Source organism: Chinchilla lanigera, unplaced genomic scaffold (genome assembly GCF_000276665.1).
Source record: "Chinchilla lanigera isolate Chin_1 unplaced genomic scaffold, ChiLan1.0 scaffold00005, whole genome shotgun sequence".
Lineage (NCBI taxonomy): Eukaryota > Metazoa > Chordata > Mammalia > Rodentia > Chinchillidae > Chinchilla > Chinchilla lanigera.
Window position 1 is genome coordinate 37,270,425 of NW_004955406.1, and position 26,484 is coordinate 37,296,908.

The 26,484-nt window shown below is 52.2% G+C and overlaps 1 protein-coding gene across 2 annotated transcripts in view; it reads right to left on the minus strand.

Moving 5' to 3' along the window:
- Positions 1-9,460: 9,460 nt before the first annotated feature.
- Positions 9,461-26,484, minus strand: part of Tmem9 (transmembrane protein 9) — a 19,312-nt gene continuing 2,288 nt past the window's right edge. For both annotated transcript variants that reach the window (XM_005375161.2, XM_005375162.1), the window contains exons 4-6: positions 21,459-21,567; positions 18,825-18,956; positions 9,461-10,438 (exon numbers count right to left, since the gene is read on the minus strand). In XM_005375161.2, the coding sequence (XP_005375218.1) occupies positions 10,286-10,438; positions 18,825-18,956; positions 21,459-21,567 (394 nt within the window). In that variant the 3' untranslated portion in view covers positions 9,461-10,285. The remainder of the gene's footprint in view (positions 10,439-18,824; positions 18,957-21,458; positions 21,568-26,484) is intronic.

A 26,484-nucleotide genomic window follows, 5' to 3' on the forward strand; every position in this document is an offset into this window, starting at 1 on the left:
ACTTCCTTAGTCTTTCTCACTGTTTTTAATGGGGCTGGAGCCAGAGTTAGAGGTCTGAGGTCAAAAATTGGCTGAACTTGTCCCTTCCAAGGGGAGACTCCCGGCTCCAGAAGCAGCTTGGAGGAGAGTGAGCTCATCACAGCTTCCCCGCGGCTTCTCCTATCGGCTGCAAGGTCTTCGACCCGTGCTTAGCTGCAGGGCTGCCTTTTGACAGCAACAAGCCTGCTCCCAAACCCTCCTGTCCAAAACCAGGAAAAGGGCTCCAAGCGGCAGCACCGGCTTTGCAGCATCATTTCACACATCCTCCTGCCTCCAGGTTAGATGGTCACTAAAACCTTTCCCCAGAGGGCTCCTCGGTCAGTTACTCAGCGACACAACTGGGAGTCGCTCTCCTGGCGATTCATAGGGCACATTCGCCCCCTAGAGGCCTGGGGAAGTCCAGCAGTTGAGAAGCTTGTCTGCCTTTAAACCAGAATTTCCAAATGGACTACAGAATACGTTTTTTAAAAATTCCTAAGCCTAACATCAAATAGAATGCACTTCAGGAAATTCTGCCTTAACACCTCCAGAATAAACCCTTTCTTAAAAAGCTATGACATGTCACCATCTCTGTTAGGGATCTGCCTTATCTGTATTTCTGGGACAGCCTCTCCGCTCTCACCACGCACATATCCCACACTTCCAAATCCATGCTGTTCAAGTCATTTCAGGATCTCGGTGAGAATGCACAGGGTGCAGTGTCTGCAGCCATGGGATCGGGCTGAGGAGACCAGGCACCAGGAGGTGAGCCGGCGTGTATCTTTCACTTCCTCCTCTGGGTGGGCGCCCTCAGCCCTACTTGCCTTGGCCCTACCTATGCAGCCCCGTGCACCGACCTCTGGGCCATCACCTCTCCCTCAGCTTCGGAAACCTCTGATCGCTCCCAAGCAACCTGCCTGCAGCCAGTGTCACAAGAGGGAAGCATCTCAGAACTGTGGCACACGGTGACGGAGCCATCCCCTCAAACATGGCGTCCCTTCGCCGAGAATCTCAAAGAAGAGGAAGGAGGTGCAGAAGGCAAGGCTTGTGTGGATTAGGTGCCTTCCGGTGACTGCTGTTTTGCTTGGTGCTTTGCTTTCTTAACCCCATGTAATCCTCTCACTTGAGAGGAGGGGGGTGTCATTATTTCTGTTTACAGAAGGAGACACTAAAGCTCAGAGTGAAGAACTGCTCAGGGTTGCACAGCTTGGTTGTCCACCAGGGTTATCGGGTTGATATATGAGGACCTTCCTGGATAGACAGGGCTCCAGCTTTTTATGGAATTCATGATTATTGCAGGATCTCCCAGGGCCCAAGATGGGTGAGCAGTTTGGTCCTTCGTAATGCCATGACTATAATCTGGTGTTTGCGATGCCGAGTCACAAGACATTCCAAGAGGCAGCTACCTCCACTCCCCAAGAAGGTGCCAGGCTCCCACCTCTGACCCCCAGGGTGCTGGAAGGAAAACCTCAGAGTACCTACCTGCTCAGGAGCCAAGGACTATATGTCAGTAGCTACGCCCAACACACACCTAGTGCTCACTTGTGTGTCAGACATCGTAGTAAGTGCCCCAGGAGTCTCACTACAACCCTACTATGTCAGGGCCAATACTTCCCCCACTCACAAATGAGACCAAGGTCTGAATAGTGAAGCATCTTGCACAAAGTCACACAGCTAGTACAAGCCAGAGTTAGGGTTTATACCCAGGCAATTTGTCTCCTGAGTAAGCACTACTCGCTGTATACACAGCAGAGTCCAGTCCTACCCGAGAGGTTAAAGCAAAAAGCAATCAAGAGACAGTACACTTGCTACCCGACACAGGGTGAAGGAAGACATGCCATGCTCCCATCTCAGCCCCGTTCCTGACTTTCTAGAATTTGGAGGAATGGACAGCACGGTACCCCAGATACCCTGGGCTGGGGGTGAGGACCGAGTAAGTAAGCTGGCGAAATCTCTTTGTGAATTGTAGAGTTACAGACGAAGACCAAAAGGCTGTCATTATTGACCTTTGTGATTGTCATTTTAAAGGCAGCAGCCACTACCAGGTGCCACCTTTTTTCTGTGTGATGGCAGAAAGTGTCAGGACCACTTCTCAAATATCCTTTCAAGTGTGCAATGAGCTTTGAGGAAAATGCTTTCTTGCATTTCTCACCAGCAGACCTGCTAGATTTACTTTCAGAAACACTGACCCGCTCTTTCAGGTGCCACTGGGAGCTTGGGATTTGGAGCAGGCTTGGACCAGGGAACAACTAGCCCTTACGTAAGACTTTTTCCGCCCCCACGACCAATCTAAATGACACCCTTGCATGTGTGCGCATAAACATACAGACATTAATTTTCATGGCAGGGTAGACACTATTTTATAGATAGGAAAATTGAGATAGAGGTAAAGTAATTTTCTCGATGTCATACAGCTGATGAATGTCTAACTTGGGATTCATGAGAACCTGATGTACGATTTGGGACCAGCTAATCATCACCGCCGTCTCTGGGGGTGACTGCTTCTGAGCCCAGAAGAATGAGGAAAACTGAGATTCAGAAGATGGAAAGCCCACTTCGTACATTATTCCTACTCCCTCACCTTCCTCTCTACCCGAAAAGGAGGAAGTGGCTATAGCTTAGAAGCCAGGACAACTGGAGTTTTGACCCAAAGCCGCCTATAAGTGTGCTAGTGTGACTCAGTGGACAAATAGAGAAAACTGCTCCTTACCACGGATTTCAGAGAGGAGGGAGATCTTCAAAGGCGTCCAGCAGCCCTGGAGGGCTGGGAGGGAGCACTGCAGGATGGAAGGGAAAGGATAGAACCTGATCTCTCGCTGGGCTGTTAGCTACTCTGTTCAGCTGTACATTATCCTCATCCCTGTCCTGAGCACCACTGGTGTGGGGTAGGCGCTCACAAGTACTTTCGGATTCATCAATGTTTACTTTTAAGAAGGACAAAGAGAAAGGAAAACCGTCCGACAGGAACCCTAAAGGCATGGTCAGGGTGAACCAGGCAGTTCTGGGGAAGAAATCAGCTTTGACTCCAAAAATTCAAGCAGGGCTGGAGCCTCCCTTGGCGTGGAGCAATCAGTCCTGGAACTGGGGTCACAGGTTGGGAAGTCAGAAAGGCTGTAGAGTGGGCACAAGGGACACTGGCCCCAGGTGCTGCCTGGTAGGCCTCTGCCTGCGAGCTGCTCACCATCACCATGGCCATCTCCTCCCCTAGCCTCCTGTCCTGGACACCAGGGCTGACCTCAAGCAGACAGCCATGCTCAGACCCATCTCATGAAACAACTCAGGGAACAGAGGAAGACCTGAGGGCATTCTCGCTCGTTTCCCAACACAAGGAGTCTCCGTGTAAGTGATGTGTATTGGGGGGGGGGGGCTTTAGGGAGCCACAGAAGAAAAGGTTGAGGTTCCCCAAACTCAAAGTCCTATTGGCTTTGGTTACAGATTCAGAGAATTCATGGGTAGAAAGTAACCCCCTGCTAGACAATTTAAGGGACTATGGCACCTGTCCACGGGGAGGGAAGGGAAGCATGTGAACCAACATTGCAGAGCATTTGTGATGCTTCACACACTGGCTGTCATCTGAGTCGCAGGGGGTCCCTGCCATGTTCTCAGCACCCTCCACAGGAGGAAGCAGAAGCCAGAAGAGCTGAGACCTGTGCCCAGGTTAGGCTGTGTCCCTGGCTTCTCCACCCCAGCCTACCCAGTTCCCTCTCGTGGTGAACAAGGTCCTTGAAGCTCCCTGGTCATCCAGGATGGCCCTGAGCTTTTCCACCTGTCTCATGTTCTCTCTGTATCTCACTGCACCTTGGTTTATAATGGGGCAGTCTGGAGACAGCTGGATGTGGCTTAGATCAGGCTTTGCTGCTTGCAGAAACAGGGCCTTGAACAAGCCTCTTCTCTCTCCTCTTCTGTAGCACTGACTTCCCCAGGTCAAGTTCGAGGAGTTCAGGACTCCAAGGATGCTGTGTGCTCCCTGAGCAGCAGCTGCAGGGCATGCGCATGCTCACAGCTCTCCCTGCTCTGGTCTTGCCTGTACTAACTCACTGGATACACACAACCGGCTTCATCTTCCTAAAACACTGTCCTGCAGACAGTTACTACCTCCCTGCAGACCACATTCCCCTGCTTGACACATAAGCTTCACAGGGGGCTGCTGGTTCTCTCACCCCCAAACTTCCTGCCTTCTTGCCTCCCCCCACCAGCCAGCCTGTCTCTGCTTTCTCTGCTCCCATCAGCTCCCACCTTATCCCCTCAATGCCTGTGTTCATGAGCTGCTTCCAGTTGTGCACATTTCCACCACCCCCACCCTCCTTCTCCTCCTCCTGGAACTGTTTGAGTCTCTCCCTGTCCATGGAACCTTCTCTGCCTTCTCCTTTGTCTGTTCTTTCTCCTTCTCCTCAAACTCCTAAAGCCTTTGTGTGTTAGCCCCTCATTAATCCGTGTCCTCTTTCCTTGCCACTTACCATCCCACACATCTGCATCTTGCTTTCTTAAGGAGGAAGGAGCTCCTGGAAAGCAGAATGGCACCCCATACACCTCTGCCTCTGACAGGGCCCAGCGCCACACCCCACATCCTTCAGATGCCTGAAAAGCAGGCTCAGGTGGAGGGTGAGCCAATGTTCAGGCTTACAGTCCTATGTGAGTGTCACTGACCCTGTACATAGTTATGGCAAAGCCACCACTCTCACAAGCCACATCTACTATGCCTGATCAGCAAAACAGAGGTCAGGGGCCTGAAAATACAAAACTCATCCATGCCAACTACTTTCTCCAGAAAAGGGGCAGAAATACGGTTTTCTAACAGTGGAATCTGGAATCACATCACGGGGAAGGAGACAAGATACTCTTCATTGGACACCTGCCCCTTGCTACCAACTTATTTAATCTCAACTTCCCTTCTAGGCAACTTTGTACCCCTTTTACAGATGAAGAAACCAGGGCTCTGAGAGCTAAACTGAGCTTAAGGGAGATCATACTTCCAGTAAATAGTAAAATTAAGAACAACAAAAATAGGCACAAGAGTGTTTACCAAGTGTTCACGAGGTTGTGGGTTCCATCCACAGTACTGTAGGGAGACAGACAGATAGAGCGAGACAGAGAGACAGAGAGAGACTATATGTAGACAGAGCATTTGCCCTGTGCTAGCTACTAGTCTAAGTGCTTCACTCATTTGATTCTCATAATAATTATATGAGGCAGATACTGTTATTAACCCATTTAACCAGTGCTGGAACAGAGACTCAGATAAGCAAATGGGCTGTGGTCACACAGCTGCTTAGTGACAAAGCTGGGATTTGTGCTCAAGCAGTGTGCTCAGGAGGCCTTTTCTCCAACCACTGCCCCGTACCTCCTAGAGCCATTTGGCTTGCAAGTTCAGAACAGGCATAGGCACTCCCCTACCTGACCCCATCATGTTTTTGCTTCTTCCCAAAAAGCCTCCCCTCACTGATTCCCATCCAGAAAATCTTTTTGTCATCTCTGGACACTGACAGGCATCAGACCAAAGCCAGTGGGCTCTCCGGGGACAGCATGGGCTGGTGGCAATGCCCTCGGCCACACAGCTAATCTTCCCTTCTCCCCTCGGAGGTGGCAGGGCTCTGTTTCCTTCCCTCTGAGTAGGAGACCCACTAGGGGTGACTGAGCCCTGAGTAAACAGTGTTCCTGGCCCCCCTCCTCTCTCTATTTTGGTACTGAACTCCGACGCATCCCTCAACCACCACGTTCACAATTACCGGTTGCTTCTCTGGGATTCGCTCCTCCAGCGCAGCTGATCTAGCCAGTGGCTCCCAGGGGACTGCAGGACTCCTGTGCGGCCTGCCTGCCCTGCAGCACCTGTGGCAGCCTCTGCCTGGCTTCCCTGCCACAGCACCAGGAGCCAGGTACACTTTACCTGATTAAGCTTCAAACGGCGGCGACACACCCAGAAGGGGAGGGAGCAGGGGTGGGGGCGCCTCTGATCTGGGATCAGCTCCCAAGCAGGAGAGAGGGCCATCCTGGCCTGCTGTGATTGGCTGCCCTGAGTCCAGGCAAGAGACACGCAGCTCCTGGCTGGAGCCTAGGAGGCGCACAGATGCTGTGCCCAGGGGAGGGCCGAGAGAGGGATGATGCCCGGGTTCCAGGAGTCAGGAAAGTTTGGTGTCCTCTCCAGCAGAAATCTGTGCAGCAGGGGGTTTGGATTAGCATTTAGAAAATGCATTGTGAATGTGCAGAGTGAAACCCAGGAACACATGAGGGTCTCTTTGTGGGAGAAATACTGATGGTCCGGGGAAGGTGACTATGTCTAGGGTGGCTTTCATAATACCAAGTTGGAAGTCAGGGCCAGCAGGTGATGACTGACAGTCCTGGGTTAGATGGAGGATGAAGGCTGCAGTGGCTCTTCAGGGACGCAGACCCAGGGCGGACAGGGCTTTGCAGGGCGTGGGTGACACATCTGCAGCACTGCCCAAAGCCAGGGCAGCAGGGGTTCCTGGAGGTGACCCAGGCCACCAGGGTTGGGGGTGAGCTGAGGGAACCAGAACCTGGATTAGACGACCTTCCCAGGGACACTTGAGGAGCTCTTGGAACCTCTGCAGAGAAGCCCAGTTCCGTCTGGGGAGAATTGCTGACCTAGGAAGGAGGCTTGTGCTGGAAGCTAGGAAGGAGATCTGTGTTCTAGCCCTGGCCTCCTCGCCCTCACCCCCGTTGGATTCTACGCTGCTTCCCACAGACAGGAGCCTGAGGAGTGGGCTGAGGTGCCAATGGGAACCCCTTGGCAGGAGTGGGGAGACCCTGCCTCCCACCACATAGATGCACATTAAGAACAATAGGCAACTGTACCCACTGAGTGTACTGCATGCCAGGCGTGTTGTACATCTGTGTGCATATGCAGATACCCCCACACCCTTGTCCCTTGCAGTCAGTCCCTAACAAGACCAATCACTGCTCCCACTTGTCAGCTGAGGAAAGGAAGACAGTTTGATCTGCCCAAGGTCATACACGGGGAGGAGTCAGTATGGGGACTTGGAGCCAGGGGCCTGGCGGTGTCCCTCCTTCTGGCCACCACAGCACAGTGCCTTGCTGGGTGGGGAGCAGTGCAGGGGTCCAGGTGTGAGTCCCTTCTAGGTCATGGCAGCACAGCCAGGTGAAACCCCTCCTTCTCTTCTCTCCCGCACTCTGTCAGCCAGACGCCTGACACTGGGAGAGAGCATGACATCAGCTCTGAAGGTACCGCAGAGGTCACTCGGTCCCAGGGCACAAGCCTGCATCGTTATTGCCCAGTGGCTTCCAATTTCCATCATGTATTGTACCATTTCTTCTCACTGTGTGCCTAGCATTCTTTTTCTACATATGCTCATCTCCCCGCCCCCTTTCACTTGCCCTTATCAATTTTCACAAAATCATGGATGTGCTAATTATATTTTTTCTAATACACATTAAAATAATTACATAACTATTTCAGTGAAAAGGATTCTTCTGGGTACTGCCTAAAATTTCCTCACTTATGTGAACCAAACTGGAAGCCATGGGCCTCCTTGTCCATCAGAAAAAAAGCTCACAGAGAAGGCTCCCTCTGCCTGAGGTCACCAGGGCTCCTGACCTCCAGCCTGGAGCTTTGACCCTCTATGTTCCCTGTGGCGCAGTAATTGGAGGAGGCCCTCGGCTTCTAGGAGCTCAGCCTCCTCAGATCCATCAGTCCCCAGCCTCAGTTCCTGCTCAGCTCTGAGCCCTGGGAGGGGAGAAGAGAGAGGGAGCCATGGGAGTACTCACCACTGGGAAGCCCAGAACTGAACTTCAGCAAGGGTGGGATGCATCAGGAAAAGGGTACCCTGGTGTCTAAGGGATCCCGGATAACATGGAGCAGGACGTCCCTGTTGAATCTGCAGGACCTTGACTTGATGGGCAGGAAGCTACACCGTAACACACTGATGTGAGTGAGAATCACCCAGACTCCCCTGTGGGGTTTGAAACTACTCAAAGCTGCCTGGCCAATAAGAGGCAGGTAGGGTTTGCACCCAGCTACCAGGCTCAGAGTTCAAGCTCTAACAGTTCTACTTGCTTTCCTAAGTGGAGGGCAGGTCTAGGGAGGCCTCTGCCCAACCCCTTCTCTGGTTACATAAGATATTTGGTTACTAGTTGAAAATTCATGTAAGTGAACATTCACTCCCACCCGATCTCTTGTAAATTTACATAGACAGCTTATTTGCAGTTGGGTTTCTTTGCAGTTAGCAGTTGTTTGCTTCAGACCAAGTTCTTAAGACACCCCAAGCCTGGCTGGATCTCTGCAGGGCTCTCTGGTGGTGTGGTTGGTGTGGTTTCAGAGGGGAGCTCTGGCAATGTCAGAGTCAAGTTTCTGGGTGAGGGTTTTTTTTTTTTTTTTGCAAGTTAAGGTACCCTTCTGCCCACCTTTGGAGAGCACTGCTTTCATCTGCCTCTTAAAATAAGTGCATCTCTAACTTCAAAGAGTCCAATGGGCAACAGCTGGGCTCTTATAGTTGCTGACAAAATGTCAGGGGAATGAAAATGCAATGAAATGCAATGAAATGCAGGGGGTGAAAATGTAATCAGTAGCCATCACTCTAGCCCAGTCTTGCATTTATGACACAGATTTCGCCTGTTAACCCTCCCCACAGACCTCATGTCAGCTAAGCAAGCTTGCTCAGGATCCCACAATCAGCTTGGTGCCCGCTCACCTGTGTTGCTTACTTGCTTTCAATGTCAAATGCTGCGTCTTTTCCTCCTAGAAACCCCATCTGCATGCCACCCACTCCCATCCCCTTTAGTACTTGAACTGGTTCTGATCACTGGCAATCTTTGCGAGCTGAAACTCCACCTCAAGTTGTTCTCTCGCCTACTACCTCTTCAGGAACCCAGCAGGGGCTTGACACAAAAGTTTCTCAACATGTTCCTCTGGACAAACCCAAGGAAAGAAACTTCAACTTGATCCTCTGGTCCCCAAGGTGCCCAACCCACTCTGCACTTACTGGGATGGAGCTGGATTGGGGATGGGTGCCAGGATGCTGTTTTCTTGTTTGCCTGGCACCTCCTAACACCTGCTGAGTTTCATTTAAGGACACTTTGCAGTGAGCACCACTTCTTATATCTGCAGAATATGGGGATGACATCAGGCAGTGAGGATAATCTCATAAAGTGCAAGTAAACAAAATCTCAGGTCAATTCCCAGGGCCAGCTCACCCTGGCTCTCCACAGTGAGGGAGTCTTGGGCAGCAGCGCCCCCAGCCTGCTGGTCTCCACCGTCAACAGGTGATAGGGGCTTCAGTGAGCCCTGGGCTCCACCTGGATCCCACCATGGCTCAGCCACAGCTACCTGGGTGCTACAAGCCTCTGCCTGTCTGCCAGGACCTCCCCAAGACAATGTGCTCTGTCCCCTCTCTGGATACTATGTTTACCAGGTCACTTGTGAAACACTCTCTTAATTATTTAAAAACAAAACTCTTTAAAATCCAAAAAGTGAGAGAAATAGAACAATTTAATGATGGCTTCCTTGATTTACAGACAACAGGACAAACATTTATCTCCATGCACTGGTACCATGACATTCAGGGACATGTGGTGAACCAGGGACAGGAGCTATAGTGTTTCAGTCCACTGCTTAGCCTGTGTGTGACTTTCCGGCTCAGTAACAGCAGACACTAGCCGAGAAGAGGACCTGGCCCGAGATGGAATGTGAGGACACGCAGTGCAGGAAACAGGGATGCCCGGCACTGCCATGCATTGGTAGATGAGGAGCCCAGGGAGAAAGCAGCCAAGCTCCCAGGTACCCTGAGAACTTCCACAGGCTCAGCAGCACCGGTTCTCCCACCAGTGCCATTCCTGAGGGCTGGGGCCTGGCCACACTTAGGACCAGGAGGAGGATTAGAACCACAGCAGACAGAAGCCCATGCTGAATGCTGGGTCGTGTGTTCCTCTAATGACCTACTCCATCTCCTAAAGGGTAATAAAGTCCCCAAGGGGTGAAGCCAAAAGGGGTGGCAGAGGTAAAGCAAGAAGAAACCAATTCCATCCAATCCTAAGGCCGCCTCTGATGCCTCCATTCTTCTTTGGCCTGCCTTCCCTCTACCCCAGAGACCTCAGGAGACAAGGGAGATCAGAGACCCCGTCATACTCCCTCATCAAAATAACCAAGTACATTTCTATAGAGTAGGAGAAAAGGAAAAATGACACGGGCTTTTCAAAGGAAGACAGGCATGGAGGGCAGAGAAGTGGCCCCTGGCTTTGTCCAGCCCTGGAGGTGGCAGCCATGGCCTGGGTTCTTGACTCGCCCACACCAACCCATCTAGCTGAGCATCTTGTGCCGGTCGAAGACTGTCTTGCGCTGCTCCTGCACCTGCAGCTTCCACCGCTGCTGAGCACCTTCCATGCGCTCTAGGACAGTGTTGGCTCGGGGTCCCCCAAGAGATGTGGCAGCGGCTGCCACACACCGTGCATCCTGGAGTGGGAAAAAGAAAAGAAGAGATCTGGCACAGGGACCACAGCGGCTGGGAGCTTGAAAATCTAACATGGAATGGATGCCCCAGGAGCGATGCTAAAGTCCGGCCTCTCCAGGGCTGTAGGCTCCCCGAAGACCCTGTCTTACCACTGCGGAAGCCAGATGCGTGCATAGCAGGGTCTGCAAGATGGGGTCTCACTCCTCCAGGGGCAGGGGGAGTAGGTTCTCAAACCCCAGTTACCCAACACAGCTGGCCCAGGTCAGGCTCCCAGTCTGAACCCCACATACCTGTCACTACCATTCAAGAGGAATAGTAAGTGTTGACTTTAAGACCTCACTCAGGGAGGCAGAGGTACCCTCAGGGTCTGCTCTGATCAGTGAGGGCCCACTACACATCAAGCTTCCTTTCCCTGCGAGGCAGGGGGTGTGATATCACTCCAAGGGGCTGGCAGGAATGGCAATGTCAGGCTTGACCCCAGGGTTCCCATTCCAGAGCCTGCTGTGCCTGCTCCCTCCTGATAGCCTAGGACAGCCTGGCTCCTTCCCTGCGCGGCCCGCCATGCTCTCCTTCCCCTTTGCTCTCAGACCCGTTCCTGTTGTCAGTCCTCCCTAATTACCACTTCTCTGCCTCTGAAGCTCCGGAGCCTGTGCATTTCCTGCAGGACCCAAACCTGATCTTTGGGGAGAATTAGAGCCGAGGGCCAGGCCCACAGCCCCATGGGGATTTCCTCCCTAGCTCTCCCTGCCTCTCATCTCCTGCCATACATCTCTTAAAGGATTAGTGCACCCCACTAAGCCCAGAGCCTCCCAGTAAATGCAACTTTGCTTCTAATGCCCTGAGCTGGCACAGCTTCTGTCGTCAAACAGCTGCCAGGCTGGGGAGGAGGGTGGGCAGCGAGGAGGGGCGGGAAGCAGAGATGGGCTGGTAATGCACAGAGGTGGCAGGCTAGAGAAGGGGCTGGGAGAGACTTCATCACACTTGCCGCACAGCTGAGTCATTCGTCTCATGCACACTCATCGCTAAAGTGGACACGGGTCTCTAGGAGTCCCTGGACCAGGACCCTCAGGAAAGCTTTCCTCGCCAGGATAGGTGAGGCTTGTGTGGTGCTGGCAGTATCAGGCAGGGGCGCACCAGCTTGGAATTAGGATCCCTGGGTTCTATGCCTAGGCCAGAGGTTACCTGCCCCTCTGGCCTCAAACCTCCCTGTGTCCATCTCAGGCAGAACCACAGGCCCAAACAAGATGCTGGAAGGATGACACATGGCCTCAGACAGCTGGCAGCTCTGTGTCCCTGGACGAGTCACTTTATTTCTCCATGCTTCAACCTAACAAACCTAGTCTTTGAGACTTTCTTCCACAATGCTATCAGTGGGAATTATAATTACCTGATGATCCAGGACACACACACAGAATGAAACAAGTTTTACAAAACAGTATGTGTATGACGCATTGTGATATTCCCTGTTCTGCTGCATTTCGAGGGGGAGGGTATTTTTTTGTTTTTGCAGTACTGGACACTGAACCCTCAGCTTTCACACTGAGCTACATTCCCATTCACTCATTCGTTGCTTCATTCATTTTAGACTTGGTCTCATTTCTAAATTGCTCATGCTGGGCTGGAACTGGCAGTCCTCTTGCCTCAGCCTCTCAGAGTACTGGGATTACAGTGTAGACATACATCACCATGCCTGCTCATTTCATTTCTTAAAAATCCTGGTCACGAGTCCCACAATCACTTCATGACCCAGTGGGTTGTGATCCACAGTGTGTAAAACACTGTGTATGATGAGTGGGGCATGGCTAAGTCAAGTCATACATCAAGCACTGGGTAAAGTGGCAGTCACACAGCAGGAGCTCAAGAAATGTCTAGTTTCCTTCTCTGCAGTTCTGCAGTGGTTAGGAAGACAGTGGAATCAAACCTGACTTTGCTAGCTCTGACCCCTACCAGATGTATAATGGGCAAGTTATCTTCTTTGGTGAACCAATTTCTCTGTCCCTCAGAGGAGGCAGCTTTGCAGTGGAACATTGAATGGACAGCATTTGGCAGTGCCCAGCAGGCAGGAAGTGCTCAATTAGCCACAGCAATGGTCAGTAGCAGTCGCTAGTTCTGGGATCCACTTAGGTAGGGGTAGGTGTGGAAAGCACAGTTTGCTGCTGGCAAAGCTGCCTCGGGACAGTGACTGTCTGGTGCATGACTTCCCACTCGTCCCTCCCCAGCTCAGCTGCACTACCTGCACTGTCTGTGCTCAGGAGGTGCCGCCTCTGCCCAGTTCTTCCTGTCAGGATGAGATGCGCATGGGAAACCCACCTGCCTGGGAAGCTGCTGGCCCACCAGGACTTAGCCACACTGGTTCTGGGCCCCAGAAGGGCTTCCCTTCCTCCTCATTCCCAATCTCATCCCACCTGGGGCTAGCGTGTCCCTGCAGGGCTCAGGGAGGGGTATCTGGCTGTGAGCTGAGAAGCAGGGGGTATGGTCCTTGGGGACAGGCCTGGAAGGGTGGGCAAGTGTCAGCCCTGCTTCCTTTCACCACTCTGCTCCCAAGGCATCACGAGGAGGAGGGGAAGGCAGGGAAGCCAAGAGCAGGGCATTAAGGGAACGTGCTGAAATTCACCACATTACCGCAGCGTCATTTGTTAGCCCTTCATGTAAAGTCCCAGCAAACAGCTCCTAAGTGGGGAAAGCCACTGCAGAGAGGCGCCGGGCTCCCACTGCTAATAGTCTGATTAAAGGTATTAAAGACTCCACAACTGTCCTACCTGCGGCCCGGTGCAGGCTGCATACCCGCCTGTGATGACAGGTGATGGCAGAGAGGCTACCAACTTCTCACCCCTTTCCCTCTGAGGTCGAGTCTCGGGGTACACAGGGGAGTGGAAGGCAGTTAGGAGAGGGCTGGGCTCTGTTGCATTGTGGACACGGAGGTGGGGGGGTTCCTCGGAGGTCTCCAGGCAACCAGACTAGTGTGACTGAGAAGCGACACTCTGTCCCGGCCTACTGCCAGGCCTGATTACTCCTGGGCTCATGACACTACCAAATGGGCATTAACATCCCCATCCTGTGGACGGGGAAACTGAAGCTCTGAGGAGGCATCATCTTGCTACCCAAGGCTACGCAGCTCGTCGGGGCTGAGTTGGGACTCGGGGCTGAGTTGGGACTTGCCCCACATCTGTGTCTCTTATCCTGGGACTTAGCTGCATCTTCCTGAGAGGAGCTAGCTCTGGCTAGCTTTTCCTGAGAGGAGCCCAAGTGGACAACCAAAGTAGCAGGCAGCTTTCTTCTCCCAGGGTTCAAGTGAGACCAAAGTGCCCACAAAGGCCACAGGGTTGGGAGCGTCCTGCCGGGCCCTCCTCTCAGGCCCAGGGAGAGCCAGCACTGTGTGGTTACTCGGGGGCCCACATCATCCCGGGGAAACCTGTGTAGTGCCCCGGGAATACTGGCTGTCAGTGGGCACCAGGCTGATGACAAGCAGACCAACCTGCTCCTTCTTTCTGCCTGTCCTTCTCCTCGTTCCCCAGTCCGGCACCGAGGGAGGACCCAGCCCCCTCAACCAACCCAACAAGCAAGGAAGAAGGGCCCCTGTGCTGAGCCCTTTGGAAAGGTGACTACACAATCTCTCTGGGGTGTCCAGGTTTAACCCTAGCCCTTCCTGCTGCAGCAACCCCCTGCCCGCATCTCTCTACTCCCAGGCTCTCCCTGACTCCAGCCTCTGACATACCAAATAGTCCGTCCCCTGCTCAAGAACTGGGGGTGGAGGGGTGGTGGGCAGTGACACAGCTACGCAAAGGCACATCGCTGCTGAGCACGGCTCCCTTGGCACTCTGAGCCGCACGAGTCTCACTCTCGGCCCTGTCTCCCACACTCGCCTTCAGCCGCACGCTCTGTCCTGTGTCTATGTGCAGGTCCCCCTCACCCACGCCCTGCGGACCCTGCCCTCAGCCTTTCTCCAGCGATCACCATGCTACTCACACACTGACACCTGACTGAAACACTGCATCCTTAAGGATGGTCCAACTTCATAAAGCCTCCATGTGCATTAATACAGCAATGATGTCGAGGTAGGAACTACTTTATCCACTCCAGATTGAGACACCTAAACTACGAGATCAGCACCCAGGACAGTGAGGGGCAGAGCTGGACTGCATACTGGGACCTCACAGCCCTGCTCCCAGCTACCATGCTGTGCTTCCCCTAACACGTGTCCTAGAAATGTCTTCAAGCAGCACCTTCCCATTCTGTCCTCAGGCAAAGAGGCTCTGAACTGCCCTCATCAGCATGTGGCTTCTCAAGGATTCACTGTCTGTCCCCACTGCCCAGGTCCTCTGCACACAGCTGCCTCCCTGGCCTCTGCCAGGAAAGGGGAACAGGTCCTCTGTGGGCCCAGGGTTTTCTTCTCTCAGTCCATACACGGCCCCTGTTCTTATCACCCTCGACATCTTTTATTATTCTGCACACCCCTCTCCCACTGGGCTCAGAACTATGCCCACTGCCCCATGGGGGTCAGAATTTTGAAGACCCTGTCAGAGCTCAGGGTGAGCAGCAGAGCCAGCCCGAGCCACAGAGAAAACCCTCATTTCTGTCTCTTCAAAGAGGGCCAGACCTGTACGTCTAAATAGCTTTGTTGCCATTTCTGTCCCAAAAAACATGCTGGCTTCCTCCTTTCAAAGGGCGTCTGAGCCCAGGGATTAGTCCTAATGCTGCTGGAATCCCAGGGGAGGCAGCGCCCAGCAATCAGGCCCACTGAGGCTCTGCCAGAGCTTTCAAAGGGAGCATGACAGGCTTTCATCTCCCTTCACGGACTCGGGTTGAGATGGGCTGAGCTGTGGGGCGGGGGGCGCCCCTTCCTCTTCCAGTCCTCTTGCCCCACGGCAGGAGAGCTCCTGGCTGAAGCAATTGAGGAGATGGAACCAAGGAGCCCCTGGACCTGATGAGTGCTCCATCCTCCAGCTCCCATCTCTGGCTGCTTCCCAGGCTCTCAGCGAGGGGCTAGAGGCCCAGAGAGTTTTCCTTCTGCAGTCACCGGTCACTAGGCAGTCTGGGGAACACTCAAGGAACTGTGTGCTAAGGATCCCTCTACACATGGGGCACAGGATCGCCAGCTCCAGCTGAGTGCTGCCTGTGACAACCTACGACCTCACAGGGACCCCTTCTATGTGCTTAAGGACAGGAACTGCATTTGCACTTTCTTCCTCTTGAGGGTGAAAGCTAGGTTCTTCCAGCCCAGGGACACCTGGTCTTTCTTGTCTCTTCCTTAAGGAAAAGTTCTAGGCCTTGCCTTTGCCACTGTGTAGCTGGGAGGCCTTGGGACCTCTCTCTCCCACTGGCCCCCAAACCCCGACATCCCTTCCTTAGGGGCACTGAGAGAGCAGGAGACTGCCCTCACTGTCCAGGACCAGGGTCACTGGTTTCTGGCTCTCTCTCCAGTCTAAGGCTGCCATCCTTCCTAATGCAATCAGCACTCCCTCTCCCATCTACCCTCTGGGCTGGCTCTGAAGGTCTCCCTCTGCCAGAAAGCCTGCCTTTGTGACCAGCACAAAGGGAAGGGCAACTTTCCCCTCTTATCTAGTCCAGAGGCTCCTCCAAAGCACCCAGCTTCTTCACCTGATTGCCCAGGTAACAAAGCCAGACCTTACCAATAACTTTTATGCTCCTGCTCATTCACCGGGCTTTGACCGCCTTGGCTGTGTCTGCAGGCAGCCCGGGTCTGTACTACTCTGTGCACAGCACCACCTACTGGATGCCTGAACACAGGACAGAAGTGCAGCTGCTGGACCACAGGTATCTGCAGCTGGGCCACATGGTATCACAGGGCAAGGAAACGCAGAGGTGATGCCAATGAATGGGACTAGACAGTATTTCCTAACCCACCCTAAGGGTACCCAGTGAACTCTATCCTGCCCCAGCCCCCAGGTAAGTGTGCCATCAGCCAGAGCTGGCTGCACCCCCAGTCAGCATCTCCAAGAGACCAAACACAACTTTATACAACTCTTCTGAGCCTCACAGTGGGAGTGGTGGGTTCCCATCTATCCAAGGAGGACTCTCCTTTACAGATGGTGCACAGACTCACCCGCTCAGGCTCACTGCTGCTTATGACAGCCCATAAGCGTACCCTTCCCTGCGGTTAAGCACAGGGACCTTAACCACAGGCATTCCAAGCCAAACCCACCCAGGAGACGTCCACTCCCTGATTCAGGTCGTGTCTCCAGAATGAGACTGACCAAACCTAAGCCCTCCTTCCTCCAAGGCTGCCCACAGACAGACTCCAAGTGAGAAGCACCCAGCTCTCTTGCAGGAAAGAGCGGGCTCAGACCCAGAGATGGCAACTGCCCTTCCTCTGGCTCCATATTTAGGATGGCAAGAGACACAAGAAGGCTGTGCCCGAGAGTCATGCATTCCAGGGAAATCGCAGCACAGGCCATGTAATCATCGGCTGCCTCTCTCAATTACTCCTCGGCCAGGGCTGCAATTAGCACATTACCCCTAATCGCTGAGTGTTTATTAGCGATGTTCCTCCCTTATCAGAGGTGCTATTACTCTACATTAATAACTGGGTAGGCACGCAGGCTTTCCTCTTTAGCACAGACCACCCAACTGCCAGCCCCCCCCCACCTTCCAGGCCCCAGCTCCTTTGGCCAAATTCATGCCAGCAAGAGGCTGGGGACAGACTGGGAACAGTCCAGGCACAACCCAGGAGAAGCAATGGGGCAGAGGGAGCAGCCAAGCCTCCCTCTCTTCCTCCTGACTTGCCCTTGTCCTCCCTGCCCGTGCTGGTCCAGACCCAAACTACCTGGGCAGTTTCATGCACAACTGGGCCCCCAATTCTCTTTCTGGTGGGGAACATGCCCTTTCCAGCCTCCAATCTAGGACTTGAAAAGCTTTAAAGTCCCACTGCCAAGGGCAGCTCAGCCTACACCTGGTTACCTCCAGTGACCCACAACTCACCACCTTATAAGGGAGCCCAGTCACTCGAGCATGAGACCATGCTGTGTGCCTGACTCCATCTTACACTGTCATGTTAAACCTCCCTCTAACCCCACCTGTGGGTCCTTCTATCCCTGGGGATTGGGGAGGGGTAGGCTCTGCTCTACGTATACCTGACGGCAACTGGTGTGTGCCTCTTTGAGTTTGCGTTATTTTGTTCAAGCTATCTCCAAGTTCCTTCAACTTAAACTTCTGGAATGTGGGTGAGGTATGTCCTCACTAGGTGCTCACTCACTCACTTTGCAGTAGACAGGAGTACCTTCCAGCAGTGAGGCGTTAGAGACAGAGCTCAGCCACACAGTCCGTCCCCCAGATAGGGTTTCCAGGCTGCCTGGTGTCAGTGGCGCCTCATCTTTCTTATCATGTAAAGTCAAAACCTCACAGCTTGACCTTGAGGCCTTTATTAATCTGGCTTCACCTTTCTGACCAGCTCTATCTGCTGATATTCCTGGATGCCTATCCTATCCTTGATGCTCAAGTTCCTCACACATGCACAGCCATCCCCCTTACTCCTCTGGCTCTTACGGTCCTACTTCAGCCTCCAGCCCGCAGAGCAAGTACTCTATAGACCAGTGATGGCAAACCTTGCACAGCTTTCAATGATACAAACAGCCCGCTGTGGCACCATGTGATAGGTCTACCACCGCTGCCAGAGACATTTGTGCAAGCACTGACCTACAGAATAAACCTGAGGACTCTGTTACAGTTTGTGTCTAGATGTCCCCCAAAGCCTCATGCAGTCATGGGGCAGGCTTCTAGAGTCTGTGATTGATCCGTGGTCCAATGCTGGGATTATGGATTTGAGTGCTACACCCGCCCTGGGGTGGACAGCCTGCCTACAATGTAAGGGAGGGAAAGAGGCTTGCCCCTCTCTCCTTTTCCCTTTTGCCCCTTTGGCTCTTGCTGCCCTTGCTGTTTTCTGCTGCAAGAACTGTTGCCTTCTGCCATGTGCCACTCTGCCTTGGAGCCAGCCGAGGATGGACTGAAACCTCCACAAACTGTGAGCTAAATAAACCTTTCCTTAATTCTGGGTGTCGGGTATTTTATCTCAGCAATGAGAGAAAAGTAACCAAGACAGCTCCCAAGTCCACTAAGGACTAAGCAAGCAGGATATTACGTGTCTCCACCCACGAATGGCCCTGGTTAGCTCACTTCCTTCTGCCTAGCAATGTGGCATACCAGAGAGACACAGCTCTCCCACCTGTGCACTGAGGCTGTGTACTATGTCAGGAAATTTAGGCACACCTGATGCTTCATCTGGATGCACACAGGACAGTGCCTTGCTGAGTCTGGGTGACATAAGGGAAACCTGGAGCCTGAGGCAGGATGGGGGACGCTAATCTACATGAGGCCCAAGGGATGCTTTTCTGGGATCTGCCCCAAGGCTTGCTGGAACCAGGGCCCCGTTACCTCATTCTCTTCTTCATTATGCAGTTGCTCCGTATAAGCATCTGGCTTTCGAATGAGAGGGTCCACCAGCATCAGGAAGGCCATGTAGAGGAGGAGGGCCCCCACCACGGACAAGTAGATGACGATGATGACCTGTGGGAGACACAGCTTACCCTGTGAACCAATATCCATGGCCAGGCAGAAATCCATTTCTGGTCTTGTTTCCCCTGGGTTCTGCGGATGGTGACCCCTCAAGGGCTGCACCAGGAAGGACGAGGAGGTGGCATGGTGTGGAGGGCAGGACACCAGGAAGGGACAGGAATGGCCCACACCAGCTGACCAGCTGTATCCTACCCAAGGGAGTCCCACACTGAGTGCTCTGACAGGCGTAAAGATGGCAGATGGACATTTGAGAGGCTCCCGCTGTGAGGGAGGGGAAGCCGATTCCACCTGCTGTAAGAATGAGGCAGAGAGGCTGGAGTGCAGAGGCCAGGAAAAGTAAGCCTGGGCATGTGGGCTCACTGTGCAGGGTGACAGGGTGAATGGCTTGTGTCCTGGGAGGGCACAAGGCCCACTCACAGTGTGCCACTGTTCAGGGAGGGACAGATGGGCAAAAGGCTGTGCACTGGAGGGCTGAGGCCACCCTACCTTCCTTGAGGGGTGAGGAAGGCCATGTTAGGATAACAATCTCTTACAAATAGAGCCTCCCAAGCTGGAGAAATGATCTTACAGAAAGGATTGGCTTAATGAGGCTGCTTCAGTATGGTGCTGTGGGCATCTCAGGCGGGACCCTCTATGACATTCAGCCCCATATTCCTTTTAATGATGTCAGTAATACTGCTCAGTTACTGGGACCACAAAAGCATCTTCACTCTCTCAAAACACCCCTGGGAAGGGGCAGTAACAGTTTATTGCGAACCACAAGACTACACAATTCACCTGAGAGCCCAAGGCTAGTCAAGATGTAACTTGAACCAGCTTTGCTGACTTCATCTCAAATGCTTTTTACCTCCACAACACTTAACCACCACTGGCTTCTGACTTGACAGCAAAATGGGATTAAAAATAAAAGGAGAATCTTGGGTCTTTCAAATTTGTTGCCCAGCTTAGCTATCAGCTAAGTTCAACAGGCCCAACTTCCTCCTGGATGGGAACACCAGTGTTCATGGCTCTCTAAACAGGGTGAATAATCACACCTCTTGCCTCTACCCAGGACAGGCAAGGAGAATGGAGGTTGGATCTGTCCAGAGTAAAGGGGGTTAGGCTCTAGGCAGAAGCACTGGAAGGAAATGTGAGGTGTTAGGAGGTTGTGTCTTATGAGGTCCCTACCCTGGCAAACAGGGAGAGGCAACATCTGGCTCTGAATTGAAGGTCTCAGGCATCTGGTCTCCAGAGGGTGGGGCTCACCAGGAAAAAAGCTCAGAGATGGTGACAGAGACTCCAGAAAGGGCTGGCCCAGGAGCAGGAGGATGAACAGAGTGTGGCCTACACAGCCTACAGGGAAATACTGGGGGCCGCAGAGAGCTGCTTCCCATCTGAAGGGTGAGAACAAGAAGGCGTCCACAGCTGGGGAAAAGCCAGGGCTCCCTAGGGCAGGCAGGGAGGAATGCCATGAAACCCACCTCCCTTCCAATCATGTCTCAAAAGCAGGAGCCCAAGGGAGGACACAGCAGCATCCTAAAACTCATGAGGGTTATCTGCTGATGTGGTTTCTACACTTTTCAGAGGACAAACAAAAATAAGCTTAACCACAGGAAGGGTGGCTTCATGGCCTCCGGTTGAGTCCTGCTCATTAGCAAGGGAAGGGACAGGGACCTTGTTAGCTCTAAAATGGCCCTCAGAGCAGTGTGGTTTTGCGAAGCGATTGGATTACAGGGGCTCATGGTTAGCCTGCTGTGAGGAGGTGGGGTCTGGTCAGAAAAGGTGGGTCACTGGGCGTGTGACCCAGAAAGGTTTATCTCCCTCCCCAGCTCCCTTCCTCGCCCTCTGCTTCCCGGCTGCCATGACACGAGCAGCTGCCCTCCGCCAGGCCCCTCTGCTAGGCTGTTTCTTGCTGGGGCTCAGCAGACCACACACCGAACCGTGAACCAAAACAGACTCCCCCTGGAGCTGTTGTGCTTCAGTGAGGAGAAAGGGACAAAGACGGGCCCTGGCATCCTTCCTCACTCCCCACGGCGGTGGCTGTGCTGCTGCCTCTCTCCCGAGTTCACCCAAATGGTTGCTGAGAACAAGGCTCAGGAGAAAGCAAAGGAGCCCAGGTGCCAGTGTCTGATGCCCAGCACTTGTCCACAGCTCTGTGCACTGGTCACAGAGGTGACTGTGAGCTATAGGAGGGCGAGCTTCCCTCTCTACCCCAGCATGGCGCACACATGACTGGCACCCAAAACAGAGATACCGAAAGCACAGAGGAGAGAGAGGAAGGAAAAAACTGGAAAGCAGGGGAGCAAAAAACAGTCTCAAGCCACTCTCCAGGACTCCCACCTCAGTGGATGGGCGCCACTGATAAGAGGAGACAGCTGCAGAAGTGTGGCCAGGGGACCTTGTGTTTGCGTAAGGCCAGCCTCAAGGCATCCCACAGAACAAAGCAGAGACTTCAGGAGTAGGACAGCAGGGGTCGCAGAGGGTGAGTCCGGCCCAGGCATGGGGTGAAGGTACCTTGATGGTGGTGGTGCTGCGCTCCTCGTATTTGCACTCACACAGCAGGCAGTAGGCCTCCACGTCGTGGCCGGGCACCGGCATGGGCTCCACCACATGCAGGCAGTTGCTGCAAAACAGAAAGGGGCCTCAGGGGGGCTGTGGGGCAGACTGTGGGTGAGTGGGGCTGCTGGACATCCTCAAGACTTGAGGCCCAGGAAGCAGGCAGCCCGGTGTAAAGGTGTGCCAAGGGAGCGTGGAGGGCTTTTAAAGGCAAGGCTGGCAGAACCCCTTCTCCAGCCACAGCCTGACAGGCCTTGGTCTGCGTCCTTCAGAAGGGGCTCTCTGAACTGTGCCTCCAGTGCCCACACCACTGGGTCAGTAGTCCCCACAGCGCTGCCCTGTGCTGCCGTCCCTTCTTGTGCTAAACTCTCCCTGGTTTCTGTGAAGAAGTTGGTGTGTCTTAGGTTAGAATCTCTTGCCACGCCCCCTCTTCTCTTCTGTGCTACTCAAGTACAGCAACTGCAGGATTCACCACTGAGTGTCCTGTGCAGCCACAATGCCACACTTGCACCAGGGTCCTCTGTCTATGGGACCCGAAGCCTGCACTCTGGCTCCACGGTCCATGTTTCTAAAGGCAGAGGGCACCTCTAGCATCCAGTGTGAAATCGACACCCCCTTGACAAGCTGAATCAGCTGCTCTGCTGGGTCTCAATCGCCTCACTCTGGGGTTGCCTACCTACCCAGCCCCACCTCTGCCACTCCTCGCCCCGCTCTGCACCCTCCAGATAGGTGGACCTACTGGCTCATTGTCTCAGCAGCCACTCCCCTCACTCCTGTCAGGAACACGCAGCTCTGCCACTTACTCTCACCACTCTGTAAGGATTCAGCTCAAGGTCTGACCTCTGCGCCTGGCTCGGTGAGTGAGCGGCAGCCAAACCCATACATGTTCTAAGAGTAAGTCCCTGAAGCCACTGTCACTAGCAGTGCTCCTGAGCAAAGAGGACCAAAGACAGCAGACCTTGCACTTAAAAAAAAGGGAAACAGAGGTATACATGGTGTCACAGGCCTGTAATTCTAGCCTTTGGGAGGCTGAGGCAGGAGAACTGGTCAGTCTGGGTAAGTCATCCAGACACTGTAGCAAAGTAAAATTTTTTAAAGGGCCGGGGATGTAGCTCAGTGATAAAGTGCTTATCTAGCACATGAAAGGCCCTGGGTTCAATTCCCAGCATTAAGAAAACAAAAACAAAACAAAATAAACAACAACTAGGGTAATGGGATCAGGAGAACAAAGAGGCAGCTCCTCCATGGCACTGAAGCCGAAGACCCCAATCCAGATCCTTGGCCTCCGGGATGCATACATCCCCGTGTCACACTGCAGTGGACAGCCAGGTCTAGGCTGTCTTTGCCACCAAGTGTCCATGTCCTGGGCCTGTCCTCTCCAGGGAGGTGCCATGGTTGTACCAGAAGTCCTGAAAGAGCCAAGCACAGCTCCCTGAAAGCAAGAGGCCAGAGCTGCACTATCAGGGTGGCTTTTTGGCAGAAGCATTAAGGGTGAGGGCTGTGAAGATCCTACGTTGAAATAACAGTGGGAGGCCCTCAAAACACTCTGTTCCCCCAAAAGTTCAACGTGTGGCATACATGAGCTTATCCAGACCTCTGATAATCTGTGTGCGTACGGCCACCCACACTGCTCCCCAAGAGAAATGGGTCTCCTCACTGTACCAAAGGCCCCAGCTTCAGGCCTTGCACACGCTTCCTTCCTCTGGGAGGAGCTGGTGGACAGGACCAGTTTGAATGGCTGTTATTCTGACCCGGTGGGACTGTCACCTGCCTGTCTCTAGGAAGTCTCCACAAGCTTCTGGGGGACCAAAGTTCTCTTGTTCCTAAGCCACATGTGGTCCTAAGTTTGGAAGGCTGCTCTCAAGCTACAGCAGGATCCGTGATCCCCCTTCCCAAGGCCAAGGTGTAGCATCAGGGGCAGCAGGCAAGGTCAGCTGAGTTCTTCCCTTTGGAGTGCTGCTACCCAGGAAAACAGGCTGTAATGGGGTACCGGGGACAGCAACAAGGAGATTCAATATTTCTGTGTTCTGGGTCTCCTAGGAATCAGTGAAACCTTAAATCTTTTCTTGCTGCCTTTTTGAGGATCAGTCACAGAGGACTCCATGGACTGGTCAGGGGACATAAAGAGGAACAGGTGAAAGAGAAAGATAAGTGGGGTTTAATTCTCTGCTCTCCTACTTACTCTGTGACTGCAGTAATTGATTTAACCTCTCCTGGCCCTGATTTCCTCACTTAGGATGGAGGCTGACTCAGTCCATGTCTTTCAGACTGCCCTTCTGGGTGGCACAGAGAGCACTGCAAGAGGGTAGCAATGAGGAGGGGCTGGGTGACGGCTCAGCCAGGGCAATTCTGGTTTCTTGGTTTACACATTTTGTTCCCATAACACAGTGTGTTTGTAGAAGATTTCTATATTAGTAAGTCTAAAAGGCAATAAACTAATCAAGCTATTAAGATCCTTCCTGCTCTGGGACTGTCTCTGTAACACATCTTTCAGACTCACCAATGGGGCAGTACTGTTGGGGTTTCTGCCTTTTTATACCCATGTGATTATAAACTCTCCACACTAGATGGCAGAAGATCCACAACACAGAAACATACTTGGCTTGGCCATTAAATCTGACAACTGAGCTCTGTACTATCAAAGGGAAGGGGACAAGTGTCCTTCCAGCAGTGGACCCATGGGACACCAGAATGAAAACATAGCAGAGACCTGAAGACCCAATCAAAGTGAGCTGCAGAACTCCGGCCCCAGCACTGAGGTACTAGGATCAACGTCAAGCCCCTGAGGGGCTCCAGACAAGCATATGACTTCCATACACTGCCAATGTTGCTGGTTCCCCAAATCCTGGCATCTTACCTCCCAGCCTCAATTTCCACCCTGTTCTTTAATGGAACTACCTTAAGGATATTCATCAGACAACTCCCTCATTCTGACTTCTAAGGGGAAGGAAGAAACAAACTATAACTGGAGAGATTTAGACAGAACTCTGTCCTCTGGGCATCCAAGCCTGGGTTTTCAGGCCTTACCATAAGCCCAGCATATGTCAGTGCTACTAAAATCTGCCCATGCCTGCTTGTACAGGGCTTGTATAGCCTTGTTACCTAGCTGAGACTAAAAAAGCCCACTAAGGTCTTCACTATTTGAAATACATATAAAGATAAGACAGACAGATGGATGGGTGACTGGATGGATGTCAATGGGGGGCCCTTTCTAGCCCTTTATATCTCAGGACTTTGTGAATCCATCAGGATAGTAAAAGCAGAGAAAACAGGCTAGTTCTAAATTTGGTAATGGGACCACTAGGAAGGCATGATGATATATTAATAACAGTAACAATAGCTAACATTTATTCAGTACTTATTATGTTCCAGGAATTGTTCTAATACTGGCTATACTTATGTGTACGTGCACAAATACATATATACATATACCCTTGACATTCAAAACATTGTCACCATTTTGCAATGGAAGACAAAAAAAAACCGTGGAAACTCAGTAATCCATCGCACAAGTAACAAGTGGCAAAGCTAAACTGGAAGCCAGAAAGGCTAGCTTCAGAGTCTGTCACAGGTAGATCACCTTAAGCGACAGAAATCCAACTAGTTTTAAAACTGTCAAATGTTACTCTCAATCAACTGTATCATGATCTCCTAAGGAACTACTTTATGGAAAGGTTATTGCCTCTGCCCACTCATATTTGCTGAACCAAATCTTGGGCAGGGAGGAAGGTCCTGGGAGTCTGTATTTTCTCAAAGCTTGCCTGATGATCCTAAAGCACAGCCAAGCAGAGGCAATGCTGACCAAGCACCCATCCCATGTTATCCCTGCCCCATCTGTGCTCTGATCACTCCAAGGATGGGGCTTCCTAGTCCTGAAACTAACTGGAATAGAAGTGTTCCCCTAACTCACGGTTATGGTTTCCCTGAAGCTTTCATCCATTGGCCCCCATTATACATCAAGAAACCATATTGAACCTACATGATCCCCACAAGCACCCAATCCTCTATACCCCACCTCCTCCAGCACACCAGCCCCTCCCCTGGACTTGGGCAGCACTTGTGATCCAAGGCCCTCTCCTCTTCAGGCTACGTCCAGTTCCTTAAACCATTCCTTCTGGGGCAATGTGCTGAAATTTTCTTTTTCCAAGTTGTTCTCTATTTTCTGATTAATTCTTGGTTGCATCCCCACCTCAGTATTTGGGATCGAAGCTAGGGCCTTCACATGAAATTACATCCTCACTCCTTTTTTTATCTTAAGGTCTTGCTAAGTTGCTGAAGTGCTCAAGCTTGGCTTGAACTTGTGATTCTCTTGCCTCAGCCTCCCAGAACGCTGGGATCATAGGCATGTACCACCTTGCCCAGCTTTGGTTTTTAAAAAAGGGGGTATAAGAAACACTTCAAATCTCCAGGAGTATAATTTAAATTCTTTTTTGAAGCCTCAGTCTATGCAATTATAAAATGGGAGCAATACCCATACCATTTCCATTTGATCTTATAAGGCTGCTGTAAAACTAGCACAGAATAACTAGCACAAAACTAGCAGAACTTTGGAAAAGCACTGAATATTGCACAGTAGGTCCCCAACTTACAAACATTCAAGTTGTCAACTTACATAAATATGAGTGGACCTCAAATTCCGAACATTCATAGATGCAAACAAATCATGGAAACAGCTCCTGTATCTATCTTACCATTTTAAGGTAACTGTAAAAGTAGTTTATTTACAGGTGTACTGTACCGTATCACCTTTTAGGGTAGCTGTAAAAGTAAAAAAAGTTCATTTGCCTTACCTTTGGTGTTTTTATGTTTTACACTGTACTATATTTTTGTCCAAAGTGTGTAAGACTCACTTTGTCAGACTTATGAACGTTCTACAACAGAATTCATTCATAAGCCAGGGGCTTATTTATAGTCTTTTTTTTTTTTTTTTTTTTTTCTTTTTGAGACAGGGTCTCACTATGCAGTTCAGGCTGACCTTGAGCTC